At 47.9% G+C, this 15,230-nt stretch overlaps 1 protein-coding gene across 1 annotated transcript; it reads right to left on the bottom strand.

Annotated features, from left to right (window-relative positions):
• Positions 1–7,688: 7,688 nt before the first annotated feature.
• On the bottom strand, positions 7,689–14,288 carry CIMAP1D (CIMAP1 family member D). Its single transcript, XM_035117236.2, has 3 exons — positions 14,171–14,288; positions 9,358–9,471; positions 7,689–8,174 (listed from the first exon to the last, which is right to left on the bottom strand). Exons 1-3 carry the CDS (start codon positions 14,286–14,288, stop codon positions 7,690–7,692), a joined length of 717 nt encoding a protein of 238 aa, XP_034973127.1. The 3' UTR covers position 7,689.
• Positions 14,289–15,230: the final 942 nt, after the last annotated feature.

Raw genomic sequence — 15,230 nt, 5'->3', positions numbered from 1 at the left:
CCCCAGCCGACGTGCTCGTCTGGCTAAGTGGTTTTAGAGTGCTGCCAATCACTCTGAACAGCGCGGCCGGCCGAACGCCCGCCCCTGCCGCCTGCCACCCCCTCCACCAACACAGGCCTCCAGCAGTCATCCCTCCTCCCCAGCCCCCAGCCCTTGGGAAGATCAGTGCACACACTATGACGTAATGCTCCCCTGACTTCCTTTTATTTATTTCTTTACACACACACACACACAACCACTGCAGAATGCGAGGCTCCAGCTGCCAAGACAAATTGGCAGAAAAATAAACTTGCTGTTCCTGCGGCCGTTCCCCGCCCCCAAGGGGCCACCCCCCACCTTTTTCATTATGGAAACTTTAAAGATTCGGGGTTGGTTTTTTTTTATGTCATATACCCTTGGAACCCAAAGTATTTCTGCTTGTTATTTAAAAGATGTTACAGTCGTACCTTGGTTCTTGGAACGCAATCCATTCTGGAAGTCCACTCGACTTCAGAAAACGTTCGAAAGCCAAATCATGGCTTCTGATTGGCTGCAGGAACTCGGAAGGTGGATGTTCGGCTTCCGGAAAAAGTTCACGAACCAGAACATTTGTGGCGTTTGGGAGCCAAAACTTTTGCGTCACGAGGCGTTCGAGAACCAAGGTACGACTGCAGTCGGGGAAATGATTGAGACCCAGCGAATGTCGTGACATTCAAACCCTGATCTCTGACACTCCAACCACTGCCTCTTTTTAACCACAAGGAGGCCAAATTGCAGGTTATCCTGTTGCCATTTGGGGGCAAAGCAGATTAACTCTTCCCGGCCCCCGGGAGGGCTGCCCCCAGGATTCACCTCTGCCCCCCTCCCAAAATGATGTAGCCCAACTTGGTGCCTTTAAGAAAGCCCTTGCATAGAGTTTACTGCCTCAATGACCTGGTGCCCTCTCGATGTTGTAGACCACAACTGCCATCAGCCCTGGCCAGCATGCCCAGTGGTCAGATCTGGTGGGTACATAAGGCCCCCCTCAGCTGCATCAGTGGTCATAACTGCTGCTTATGTTATAATTGCTAAAAATTGGGCTGGAGGAGCTGAATGGGTTGAGAAAATGTGGTCCGTGGTAGCTATGATGAAGCTTCCTTGAGCCTTGGGGGTCATTGTAGACTCACAGCTGTCCATGGAGGAGCAGGTCAACTTTTGTGTCCAGGGCAGCTGTCTACAAGCTCCATCTTGTACACTGGTTGAAACCCTACCTGCCTGCAAACTGCATACCTACCAAGTGTCCTGGAAAACACAGAGCACCCCGCTTTTTTTGCACAAGATCACAGTGGCTGTTTTGCACTCTACATGGGGCTCTCTTTGAAGGCAACTCGGAAACTACAACTAATCCAGATTCAGGTACGTAGCCATGTCGGACTGCCATAGTCGAAACAAAATTTAAAAATTCCTTCCAGTAGCACCTTAGAGACCAACTAAGATTGTCATTGGTATGAGCTTTCGTGTGCATGCACACTTCTTCAGATAAGTCTGCATGCACACGAAAGCTCATACCAAGGACAAACTTAGTTGGTCTCTAAGGTGCTACTGGAAGGAATTTTTAAATTTTGTTTCAACTAATCCAGAATGAGGCTGCCAGGCTGGCGACTGGGAGAGGCCGCCAAGACCATATAACACGGGTCCTGAAAGACCTACATTGGTTCCCAGGACATTTCCGAGCACAGTTCAAAGTGTCGGTGCTGACCTTTAAAACCCTAAACAACCTCAGGCCAGTACAGTGGTACCTCGGTTTATGAACACAATTGGTTCCGGAGGTCTGTTCATAAACTGAAGCGTTCATAAACTGAAGCGAACTTTCCCATTGAAAGTAATGGAAAGTGAATTAATCCGTTCCAGATGGGTCCGCGGCATTCGTAAACCGAAAATTCGTAAACCGCGGTGTTCATAAACAGAGGTTCCATTGTATACCTGAAGGAACGTCTCCACCCCCATCGTCCAGCCAAGACACTGAGGTCTAGCTTCAAGGGCCTTCTGGCAGTTCCCTTCTTGTGAGAAATGAGCTTACAGGGAACCAGGCAGAGGGCCTTCTCGGTGGTGGCACCCATCAGATGTCAAGGAGATAACTACTGTATATGACTTTCTGTAGATATTTGAAGGCAACCCAGTAAAGGGAAGTTTTTTAATGCTTGATGTTTTATTGTGTTTTTATATTTTGCTGGAAGCTGCCTGGGTGGCTGGGCAACCCAGTCAGATGGGCAGGTGGGGGGGGTTCCTTTTTGTGGAGAAATTGGTGTTTTTTTGTAATACTTCAGAGCAACTTCAGTGGCAATGTCCAGCCTTATGCTGATTTCAACCTGCTTTCAGCCAGGAATTCTTTATGCTCTTAAGCTCTGGTTTATTTTATTCATGAAATACTTTGTAAAGGGTTTGTTTTTTTCAGTGAAGGTTTCTTTCACGTTATAAACAGAGAGAACACTTATAACAGATGAAGAGCAAAACTATAAAATAGGTGCCTAGAATGAGTACAGTTGCACAAGGGATAAAATGACAAAGTCCAAGTCATGAAAGAGGAAAACGAGAGAATAAATGTTGCCGTCAGATAAAGATATTCACTTCATTCGATTGTCAAGCTGCTGATTTGTCAGGCTTGCGGATCGGAGTTGCCTTGAAAATGGTGGTTCCTTTGTAGATGTGATAAAGAAATGCCAAATCAACTTCTGAGTGCTTAGAAAAGGGAGGAGGGAGGGAGGTGAAAAAATCTCCCAAGGAGACGGCGGTTGGACTTGAATTTATTTGACTTCTGATGGTTTCATCCAGCTTTGAAGTCAACGGGCCTCCCATGGGGCTTCTGAGTCAGGAGAATGCTTTTTAAAATAATAATAATAAGAATAACAAACACACAATGAACTAAATTTAAGAACCATAGAATTGTAGAGCTGGAAGGGACCCCAAGGGTCATCTAGCTCAACCCCCTGCAATGCAGGAATCTCAACACTTCGTTCCCCATCCAATTTGAATCCATAACGGACTCTGCTTAGCTTTGCAAACGCACTAGCGGTTTTGTTGATGCACGGCTAAAGTCAAACGGCATTCGGCTGTACAACATCGTGGAATTGATATTTCTGAAAAACGGGCCTTTCCTTGAGGGTGTGGGTCTGTCTGCCTTGCTAGGACTCCCCCCTGTGAGCTTCCCCCCGATCCCCCTGCAAAGAAGGCCGCTGCGAATCCATCGTACGTCTCAATTTTGGAGGCCAGACCTGCTTGCCCCTTCCTTTGCCAGCAGGCTGGGCATCGTGATTCTGAAAGCAGCCAAATCTTTGGCTCCCTAAGCCCCCTGCTATCTTCAGAGTGGATCAAGAACAATTCATTAAAGGGGATCAGTGTCAGAAGGTGGACATGCTCTAGCGCTTGCTGAAAGCTGGCCTGTCGTCTCAGAGGCTCGGATTATCTTCTGGTGGAGGAGAGAGAGAAAGAGAGAGATATGCCGTAAGATTCTGAGTTTGCAGCGCAGTCGCAGGCCAAGAAAAACAGGTGAGAGCTCCTATCCTTGGCAGGTAAAGGGACCAGGCCACAGGGAGGGGTGGAGAAAGCACGTGATGAATTAATTACTCCTCTGCCAGATGTTTTGTGCCAAAGTGCTCTTTTTTTAAAAAAATCCCCAAATAATTTAAATTTCCAGATTTACAAATATACATCAAACAAACAAATAAAGCATTCCCCATAAGTTCCCATGGACTTCTCTGCTCCCATTTGTGGGTCCTTATGTTAAGGGACGGGAGCTCTCCCTGTCACGGGGATTCATCATGAGAAGAGAAGACTCCCTGGAAAAGACCCTGATGTTGGGAAAGATGGAGGGCACAAGGAGAAGGGGACAACAGAGGACAAGATGGTTGGACAGTGTTCTCGAAGCTACGAACATGAGTTTGACCAAACTGTGGGAGGCAGTGCAAGACAGGAGTGCCTGGCGTGCTATGGTCCATGGGGTCACGAAGAGTCGGACACGACTAAACGACAACATGTTAAGGGGCACAGGTGGCGCTATGGTCTAAACCACTGAGCCTCTTGAGCTTGCCAATCGGAGGGTTGGCGGTTTGAATCCCCATGACGGGGTGAGCTCCCGTTGCTTCATTTCAGCTCCTGCCAACCTAGCAGTTCGAAAGCACATCAAAGTGCAAGTAGATAAATAGGTACCACTCCGGCAGAAAGCTAAACGGCGTTTTCGTGCACTCTGGTTTCCGTCATGGTGTCCCATTGTGACAGAAGCAGTTTAGTCCTGCTGGCAACATGACCCGGAAAGCTGTCTGGGGACAAACACAAGCTCCCTCAGCCTAAAAGCGAGATGAGCACCGCAACCCCATAGTCGCCTTTGACTGGACTTAACCGTCCAGGGGCCTTTTACGGTAGCTTTACCTTTTTTTTATCCTCATGTTAGCTTTTCCTTCTGCATCTTCTCTGTTAATCGAATTCTATTAAATTTCTGATAAAACCACATCCCAACGTTTAACTACAAACATCATTCCAATCCTACTAATAATTTTAATCGCTTACAATGATTTTATTTTTTTTATAGGTAAATTATATATTTCCCCCCATTTCCTTATTGAAATGTTGGTCTTCCTGATTCCTGATTCTTCCGGTCAGTTTCGCCAGTTCTGCAAAATCCATCATTTTCATCTGCTAGTCTTCTTTCGTTGGTACTTCATGCTGCTTCTATTTCTGGGCTAATAAATTAATTCCTCTGGCTTTTTTGTGGCTGGAGTAGAACCTTTCAGAGTCGTGGCCCGTGGCCCCGCCCACCTTTGCATCTGGCCCCGCCCACCGCCAGCAAGCGGCCCTCGGAAAGTCACTTGCAAGGGAACATGGCCCTTGGGCCAAGAAAGTTCCACACCTGATGGTTCAATGAGAATTTCTTTGGACTGAGGTGCACCCCAGAGGCTAGAAATTATTATATAACATTATTTGTTGGTAGTGATGGCGGTATTCTGAAAGGAAAGGCTTGTCCATCCGTCTGTGTCTCCCTCTTTAAAAAAAAAATCAATTTTATTTAATTTTTACAAGTAAAAAGTTATCACATTACCAAATATAGAGAGATTTCTCTGAATCTAGAGGCTTCCCCCCATCCCCTCCAGGGGTCCTATTATCAACATTTACAACTGCATATTATTCCATAATCTACATTTTGTATCCATCCATATTATCCATAGTATTTGTTACATTACAAGTGTGATTAAAATCCTGCTCATGTTTTTTATCTGCTTACAGTGGTCTCTTAAATAAATGGTAATTCCCCCCCCCCATTCTTTTTTTTAAAGTTTTTGTCCTCTTGCTTGGCCAGTTTTGCCATTTCGGCGTAGTCCATCCGCTTAGTTTGCCATTCCTCTCGGATAGGGACTCTTTCTTCTTTCCACCTCTGGGCGAGTAACATCCATGAGGCTGTTGTCACATACATTAAAAGTCTTTTCTGGTCCTTTGGAATATTGGTACCTATAATTCCTAATAGAAAAGCTCCTGGTTTTTTAAGAAACATTATTTTAAACATTTTTCCCCCATCTCATTATATATCATTTCCCAGAAAGCTTTTATTACCTTACATGGCCACCACATATGACAAGGTACAGTGGTGCCTCGCTTAACGAATGCCCTGCTTAACGAAATTTCCGCTTAACGAAAGGATTTTTTGAGCAGAGGTTGCCTCGCTAGACGAATTCATTTTAGGAAAAATTCGTCTAGCGAATCGCTGTTTCCCATAGGAATGCATTGAAATTCAATTAATGCGTTCCTATGGGCAAAAAAAAATTCAAAAAAAATTCAATGCATTCCTATGGGATTTGCTAGACGAATTTTTCGTTATAAGAAAAGACCCGTGGAACAAATTAAATTTGTCTAGCGAGGCACCACTGTACCTTCATTTTCTTTACATTTGTACTTGCTCTGTACATTTTTGCTAACTTAAAGGTAAAGGTAAAGGGACCCCTGACCGTTAGGTCCAGTCGCGGACGACTCTGGGGTTGCGGCACTCATCTCGCGTTATTGGCCGAGGGAGCCGGCGTATAGCTTCCAGGTCATGTGGCCAGCATGACAAAGCCACTTCTGGCGAACCAGAGCAGCGTACGGAAACGCCGTTTACCTTCCCACTTGGAGCAGTACCTATTTATCTATTTGCGCTTTGTGCTTTCAAACTGCTAGGTTAGCAGGAGCAGGGACCGAGCAACAGGAGCTCACCCCGTCACGGGATTCGAACCGCCGACCTTCCAAACGGCAAGCCCTGGACTCTGTGGTTTAACCCACAGCGCCACCCGCAACCCTCTTTTGCTAACTTATTAGGAGCCAAATACCACTGGTACATCATTTTCATATGATTTTCTTTCAGCGTACAACGTTTCCGTAAATTTCACATCTGTTTTCCATAACCTTTCCCACTCTACCATCTGAATGTTATATCCCAGGCTAATCTTTCCTCGGTAGAATTACACATCTGGCGTAGGACACTTAACTATTGGCTTCGCCTAAACTCAAATCCCCCCCGGTCTAATATCCCTAGCGCTGCAAGGTTGTCGCAAGAGCGCCTAGACTGAAATTGTCTATCAGAAACTTCACTCTGGTGGTTTATCACCACAACAGCTACTCACTTTGGGTTTTCGTAAAACCAACAGTCTAATTTGTCCGCGCCTAAATGATATTTATAAACGCGGGTGGCGCTGTGGGTTAAACCACAGAGCCTAGGGCTTGCCGATCAGAAGGTCAGCGGTTCAAATCCCTGCAACAGGGTGAGCTCCTGTTGCTCGGTCCCAGCTCATGCAGTTCGAAAGCACGTCAAAGTGCAAGTAGATAAATAGGTACCGCTACAGCGGGAAGATAAACGGCATTTCCGTGCGCTGCTCTGGTTCGCCAGAAGCGGCTTTGTCATGCTGGCCACATGACCTGGAAGCTGCACACCGGCTCCCTCAGCCAGTAAAGCGAGATGAGCGCCGCAACCCCAGTGTCGGTCACGACTGGACCTAATGGTCAGGGGTCCCTTTACCTTTTTTAATTATATTGAGCGTCAGAACAACTTGGCCACAATAAGGAGATTTTGCCCATGGTATGACTATTTTCCACCTTCCCATTTCGACACTCTGCCACCCTATCTGCATAGCCTAGCAATTCTAAAATATAGACACGGTTTTACTCTCGCAAGATTGAATATACTGCCCTTGGCTGTACTTGAGGGGCGATTCCAACAGATTCCACATGAAAAACGCTTATGTCCCTGTGGAGATGGCAGTCCCGAATCAGTGGCGCATGCCCTTCTGGCTTGCTCTTTTGATAAAGACTTGAGGAATGAGATTATTGCCCCTCTTTTATTGTTCATTCCGGGTCGCCCAGCCACTGCCCCAGTGTCCTTTCTCTTGGAAGATCAAGATGAGCAGGTGACAGCAAAGGTGGCAAGGTTTTTAGCTGGGGCAATCAGAATAACATCCACTATTTGACTATTGACTCAAAATCCTAAAATGTACCAGTATTTTATATAATTGACTTTTTATTTCTATTCTTTGTATATCGCATTGTTGTTTTATTGCTATGGCCGATGGCCGACGCAAATAAAGATTCATTCATTTATTCCCAAATCCTTCGCCCAGTGTATCATTGCAGCTTTGAATCAGTCTGTGTCTCTCAACTAGTCCTAGATGTGCGACGGGTGAGACAGTGGCATCTGTGCCCAGCCAGTCCCCGATTCTACCATTCTGGAACATCTGTGATGAGGGGCATGAGGAATTCCGAGTGGCGGACCCCGAGGGAGTAGGAAGGGGCTCTCGCCCTATGAGCCTTCACCTTCTCTGGGCTGTGGGCCCCAGGGCCTGGGGTGTGGGAGACCCGTGTGGGCTTCTTCAACCTCCCCAGCATGGAGAAAGACGGGGGCCGGCACAGGTAGACGCTGGGGTCCGTGGTTTTGTAACGCCCTGGGCCGGGGGTCTGGGAGAGGTCTTCGGCATAGCTCCCCTTGGCGTTCCAGCCACGGATGGTGAAGGATGGGCTCGAGGGCTTGCTGGGAACCCGCGGGCCAAGCAGCGAGGGGAGGGTGTAGCTGTTGGGGGCCGGGACGGGGTCCACTAGGCGGCTTTTGGTGCGGGCCCCGATGGAAAAGGAAGGCGGTCTCTGCTGCGATGGAGGAGGGGCCCTCTCGGGGCTGTATGCCCCTGGCCCAGGTGTCTCAGGCAGACCTGGAAGGAAAATACACACAGTTGAACGCAGCTTGGCATAGAGGCAGTGTGGTGTAATGGTCAGAGAACAGGGAGTAGCTTCGCACAGAGCTGAATTGTGGAGTTGAGGAGTTGGAAGGGGTCGCGTGGGTCATACAGCCCAACCCCCTGCAATGCAGGAATCTTTTGCTCAATGTGGGGCTCGAATTATAACTCAGTAAAAAAAAGGGCAAAGGCCCCCCTGGATGGTTTAGTCCAGTCAAAGGTGACTATGGGGTTGTGGCACTCATAATAATAATAATAATAATAATAATAATAATAATAATAATAATAATTTATTATTTATACCCCGCCCATCTGGCTGGGTTTCCCCAGCCACTCTGGGCGGCTTCCAACAGAAAAATAAAACACAGTAATCTATTAAACATTATAAGCCTCCCTGAACAGGGCTGCCTTCAGATGTCTTCTAAAAGTCTGGTAGTTGTTTTCCTCTTTGACATCTGTTGGGAGGGCGTTCCACAGGGCAGGCGCCACCACCGAGAAGGCCCTCTGCCTAGTTCCCTGCAACTTGACTCCTCGCAATGAGGGAACCGCCAGAAGGCCCTCGGTGCCGGACCTCAGTGTCCGGGCAGAATGATGGAGGTGGAGACGCTCCTTCAGGTATACTGGACCGAGGCCATTTAGGGCTTTAAAGGTCAGCACCAACACTTTGAATTGGGCTTTCAAGGTCAGCACCAACACTTTGAATTGGGCTCAGAAACGTCCTGGGAGCCAATGTAGGTCTTTCAAGGCCGGTGTTATGTGGTCTCGGTGGCCACTCCTAGTCACCAAATATCCATCTCAAGTGTTAAAAGCCAGGGTAAAGAGGTCTGCCATCAGCAGTTTGCTGAAAGCAGGACAATGAAGATACTTTTGTGGGGAGACCCTCTCCTGCAAGGCCAGCACCACCTCAAGCCTCTGAGGGTGGAGGAACTCCCCAGAGGCCCCCCTCTGCTGATCACCAGAATTGGGCCCAGAAACAAACCGGCAGCCTGGTAAAGCTCATAGTCTAGCCACTGTGTTTTGAACCAGCTGCAGCTCTTATGCCGTCTCCGAGGGCAGCCCCACCCTGAGCATCTCGCAGCAATCAAGTCGGGGGCCAACCTTCCCGATCTGGCGTGCTCTTTGTTTCGTGAGTGTTTCAAAAGCCCACCTGCCCGCTTACCCGGGGGTCTCGCTCTTGCCAGCATGGAATAGGAAGGACCCTTTGCCCGGCCGAAGCGTGTGAGCTCAGGTTGCACAAAGTAGCACGGCCCGGGACTTGAATCCTTCAGGTCTACTGGGGAGGAGGGGAAAAAAACAACAGTGGATATACTAGAAGACAAGACAAAACAAGCTTATTAATTGAATTTATATACCACCCTATACCCAGAGGTCTCAGGGCAGTTCACAAAAAAAATCACAATATTTAAAAACAATAACCCAATCACACACACACACACACCGCAAAAAGAGCCACATTTTAAAAGGGTATAGGTTGTCAGGCTGGTTAAATCAAAGGCCTGGTTTAAAAGGATCGTTTTTGCCTGGTGCCTAAAGGTGTATAGTGAAGGCACCAGGCGAACTTCCCTGGGGAGAGCGTTCCACAGATGGGGAGCCACTGCAGAGAAGGCCCCGTTCTTGTCTTGCCACCCCCTGGACCTCTCGAGGAGAAAGGCACACGAAGGAAGGACTCAGAAGATGATCTCAGGGTCCAGGTAGGTTCATATGGAAAGAGGCGGTCCTTGAGGTATTGCGGTCCTGAGCCATTTAAGGCTTTCTAGGTCAAAACCAGCACTTTGAACTGGGCGTGGAAACTAACTGGTAGCCAGTGCAGTCAGACCAGGATCAGTGTAAGATGCTCAGATCGTCTTGCCACCCGGTGAGCAACCGGGCTGCTAAAATTCTGCACAGTACAGTAGAGGATATGAATTCACCTGTCAGTGTTGAATAACAGATTCAGCTACACGTCTACTTGTGTTCTGTACATAAAATGCAAGCTCTCTCTCTTTCTCTCTCCCCTCTCTTCTCCTTCGCCTCAAATATCAAAAACCCTTGGACTGGTCCCGATAATGCACTTCACAGCAGTTTAGTGCTCACCAATTACCTCCGTTGTACTCTGAGGGGAAACGTGTAGGTTTGGGGGGCAGCCGAGTAATGTGATCACAGGCATATTTAAACTGCATTTTAAATCCTTGTAACCTGCCCTGGCGGCTTGGGGCAAAAAGGGCAGCTGGTAGTAGCAGGAAGTACTAGTCGTATTGGTAGTAAGTATTAGAATTAGCATTCGTAGTAGTAAGTATTTTGGCTTGCAAAATAAAATCAGCACAAAGGTACAATTCGTTTAATTCTGCTGTACATCAGGTCAGACTGGCTAGGCGACATTAGTCAGAGATGACTCACTGACAAAAATGCACGCAGGTCCATTAATCTCAATGGGACTACTCTGAGCATTACTAGCCTTGGATATTGTTTGCGGTAAAGGCTGCCAGGTGCAGAGAGACGTTTGTGGACCTCCCATCTCTGAAAATTGTCATGGAGACTTGAATACATTGGGAATATGACTGCTATCCTGACAGCTATTAATGCCACCTGTCAAATGTTTATCGTGTCTCCATTTCAGTCATGTTCATTTGTTTTATAAGCAAAGCTCCGTTAAATTTGAGAACATGTACATCTCTTTATTCATTTTCATGTGCTAATTTTAACCGTGCCTTCTGCGTTTTATGCAAGTTTCGCCTGTGTTTTGTCGCTTCGTCCTGCTATGCCGCAAGTGCTCTTCTGTTCTGACTTGGGATGCAATGCACACACATTCCAGCACATCTGTCCACATCTGGACGGCTCATTTGAACTTCCTGGGAGAAATTTTCAGAAGCATTTTGGAGGTTTCCCAGCCCGTTGCATGGCTGGTAGCGGTGCTGCACCTGAATTGTGTGTGTGTGTGTGTTATTTAGAGATGGTCTCCCTAAGCATGCCCCCTCCTCCTTGACAGTGTCACCACTGCCTACTAGATTGCCCTCAACCACAGAGACAGGTGGCAGCTCGAGGCCAGTAGCCCAACGGTTCCAGCAAGCCAACCTCAGTGTAACGTTTCAGCACCATGGCCAGCAACCCTCCAGGTGAGCCAGACCATACAAATTGTCCTAAGGAGCCACTGACAACACCAGCACCTTGGAGAGGTTCCTAGCTGTGGGTTTCAGCACCACGGCCAGCAATCCTGTAGCTGAGCCAGATTGTACTAGTTGTCTCAGCGCAGTCCCAGAGAGCAACTGGCAGACCTTTATACCAGGCATCCCCAAACTGCGGCCCTCCAGATGTTTTGGCCTACAACTCCCATGATCCCTACTTAACAGGACCAGTGGTCAGGGATGATGGGAACTGTAGTTCAAAACATCTGGAGGGCCGAAGTTTGGGGGTGCCTGCTTTATACAGTGGTACCTCGGGTAACAGACGCTTCAGGTCACAGACTCCGCTAACCCAGAAATAGTACCTCAGGTTAAGAACTTTGCTTCAGGATGAGAACAAAAATCGTGCGGCGGCAGTGGGAGGCCCCATTAGCTAAAGTGGTACCTCAGGTTAAGAAGAGTTTTAGGTTAAGAACGGACCTCCAGAATGAATAAAGTTCTTAACCCGAGGTACCACTGTTGTCTGGACTGAGTATTCATTGTTGTTGTTGTTGTTGTTGTTGTTTTTGCTGTTGCTGTTTAGTCGTATCCGACTCTTCATGATCCCATGGACCAGAGCACGCCAGGCACTCCTGTCTTCCACTGCCTCCTGCTGTTTGGTCAGACTCATGTTGGTCGCTTCGAGAACACTGTCCAACCACCTCGTCCTCTGCCGTCCCCTTCTCCTTGTGCCCTCCATCTTTCCCAACATCAGGGTCTTTTCCAGGGAGTCTTCTCTTCTCATGAGGTGGCCAAAGTCTTGGAGCCTCAGCTTCAGGATCTGTCCTTCCAGTGAGCACTCAGGGCTGATTTCCTTCAGAATGGATAGGTTTGATCTTCTTGCAATCCATGGGACTCTCAAGAGTCTCCTCCAGCACCATAATTCAAAAGCATCCATTCTTCGGCGATCAGCCTTCTTCATGGTCCAGCTCTCACTTCCATACATCATACTCAACTCCTTTTTAAAAGATCAAGGTGTTGGTGGTGAGGAAGGAATTTATCTTCCCAAGACCTGAGGCTCCAATACTTTGGCCACCTCATGAGAAGAGAAGCCTCCCTGGAAAAGACCCTGATGTTGGGAAAGATTGAGGGCACTAGGAGAAGGGGACGACAGAGGACGAGATGGTTGGACAGTGTTCTTGAAGCATGAGTTTGACCAAACTGCGGGAGGCAATGGAAGACAGGAGTGCCTGGCGTGCTCTGGTCCATGGGGTCACGAAGAGTCGGACACGACTAAACGACTAAACAACAACATGATTGAACTAGGGGCCTTCTGCATGTAAACAGGGCCTCTGTTTCTGAGCTACAACTCAGAGAGAAAATGTTGTATCCCTGCCCCAATGAACTTACAGCAGGTGTGTTGCTGACCTTTTTAGTTCCATGGACACATCTCCATTTTTCAGTGGGTGCAACCCCTTTGCTTGCATCTCTCCCACTGCTCCCTAGATCAGTTTCCTCCTCTTCTCCTCAACAGACATTTAAAAAATCACATGCACATGTGTACACACACACACACACAAGTGATCTGGGTAACGAAGTTTGATCCAGCAGAATTCATCGGAACCTTGAAAAGCACATGGAGCTGAAAGAGGAAGTGGGAAAGAGCGCCACTCTTCCAACTTGCTCCTTCAACTCTGTGTCCTTTCCAAGTGAGAAAAACAGGGTGGCTGTCCTTTCCACAAGCAATCCCAATCTTAAACAACTCCTCACCCACAATAATACAACCACCAGACTTAACATGGACACTGGTACCAGAGCCTGCAATAAACCCAGATACCAACTTTGCTGCCACATACACCCGGACAACACCATTACTGGCTCCAACAACATCCAACATACCATCTCAGGACTATTTAATTGCTCATCTTCTAACATTGTGTATGCCATCAAATGCCAACGGTGCCCTTCAGCTCTCTATATTGGGCAAACAGGCCAAACCCTACGCCAAAGGATAAATGGACATAAATCTGACATCAGGAACCATAAGACTGAAAAACCAGTAGGAGAACACTTCAATCTCCCAGGACATTCTATACAAGATCTCAAAGCAGCTGTTTTATTACAGAGAAATTTCAGGAACAGACTGGAAAGAGAAGTTGCTGAATTGGAAATCATTACCAAGCTTAAAACCATGGAAGCACCTGGGATGAATAGAGACATCGGATTCTTATCTCATTATGCATGATCAAGCTTTCTTTAGCACCTCAGCCCAGGACTAATTGCAGCCATCAGCAGCCATTAACAGCCATCTCCAGGTTTACCACTCCCATCAGCCCATCTCCCATTCCCACCCACCCCCACCACCCTCTGTATATATATAGGGTCTGACACTTCTGTTTCTAGTGTATCTGAAGAAGTGTGCATGCACACGAAAGCTCCTACCAAAATATAAACTTAGTTGGTCTTTAAGGTGCTACTGAAGGAATTTTTTTATTTTGCTTCGACTCAGACCAACACGGCTACCTACCTGTAACTTTCCACAAGCAGTGAGTGTGGGGAGAAGGCTCAGAGGTACCAGGAGATTAAAGGTGCAATTGCACTCATGAGCCCCATACCCATGAGCCCCACATTAGCCAGCCTGAATATAAGAGTTATCGACAGAGACGGGCCCTCTCGGTCACCTGCTCCCTGAAGAGGAGGTTGAACCTGGGCCACACAGCAGCTTTCCGGGTCCTTCTCAGACCCAGAAAGCACCTCACAAATGGCTGCTAATCACTGCAAAGGACTGCCACCCACCCACTCAAGCAACAACAGGCCATATAGAAGCCACAACTTCCTCCTCAAGCATTGCTCTTTCACCTTACAGGTAACCGCTCGGCGGTTCGACTTACTCACTTCTGTTTTTCAGCCTCTGGTGGAAGGAGTAAGCTGGACTGGTGAATCGAGTGTAGTCGTGGTTGACAAACCCAACTGTGGGGGGCAAGGTGTAGCATCCCGGTCCGGGGCCTGGCATGGTATATGAAGGGGGGGGTGAAAAAAACATTTTAGAAACAAGTTTCAGTGACTAAGAATGTGGCAAGGATGACTAAACCGCTTCTGGCACAACGGGACACTGTGACGGAAGCCAGAGTGCACGGAAACACCATTTACCTTCCCGCTACAGCAGTACCTGTTTATCTACTTCCGCTGGCATGCTTTCGAATTGCGAGGTTGGCAGGAGCTGGGACGGAGCAACGGGAGCTCACCCGGTCGCAGGGATTCGAACTGCTGACCTTTGGATTGGCAAGCCCAACAGGCTCGGTGGTTTAGACCAGTGGTCCTCAACCCCCGGGCCGTGGACCGGTACCAGTCCATGGATCAATTGGTACCGGGCCACCCAAGGAACATTAAATACAATTAAATTAACATTACTAAATCAAAACAATCTAAATAAAATATAAAGAATCAACGTCCCCCCCCCTCAGCGGGTCGCGAAACAATTGACATCCCCCCTCAGCAGGCCGCAGTAAAATTATCAAACATTGACTGGTCCATGGCGATAAAAAGGTTGGGGAACACTGGTTTAGACCACAGCGCCACCCGCGTCTTCGGAATAGGTCTTTGGAATAGGAGAGGGTTCTTCAGCTGTGTTCCTGCCACTGCTAATGGCGAGACCCCTTCCCCTTGCCGCCGAGAAACCGCTAGAGACACCCTCCTGCCATTGGAGGATGTCAGCGAAACACTTCCCCGTCCCCACAAATTACAAAAGAGAATCCAGACCAGCCTACTATTGCACACAGCTCTAGCTTTCGACGGCTCTCTCGCCAAAACCTGGAAAAGGCACACATTCGATTCCTGCAGCAGGGGGCACAGGGTGGGCCTCTTCAGCCACCCCACGTGGACCACAGAATATTTTAAGGAGGCACATCTCGTGCTGTTGATCATCCTATTGACAAGCTCCTTTCAGGCTTCTGAT

Source organism: Zootoca vivipara, chromosome 6, assembly GCF_963506605.1.
Source record: "Zootoca vivipara chromosome 6, rZooViv1.1, whole genome shotgun sequence".
In the NCBI taxonomy this organism is placed as follows: Eukaryota; Metazoa; Chordata; class Lepidosauria; order Squamata; family Lacertidae; genus Zootoca; species Zootoca vivipara.
This window is presented reverse-complemented; position numbering and strand designations above follow the sequence as displayed.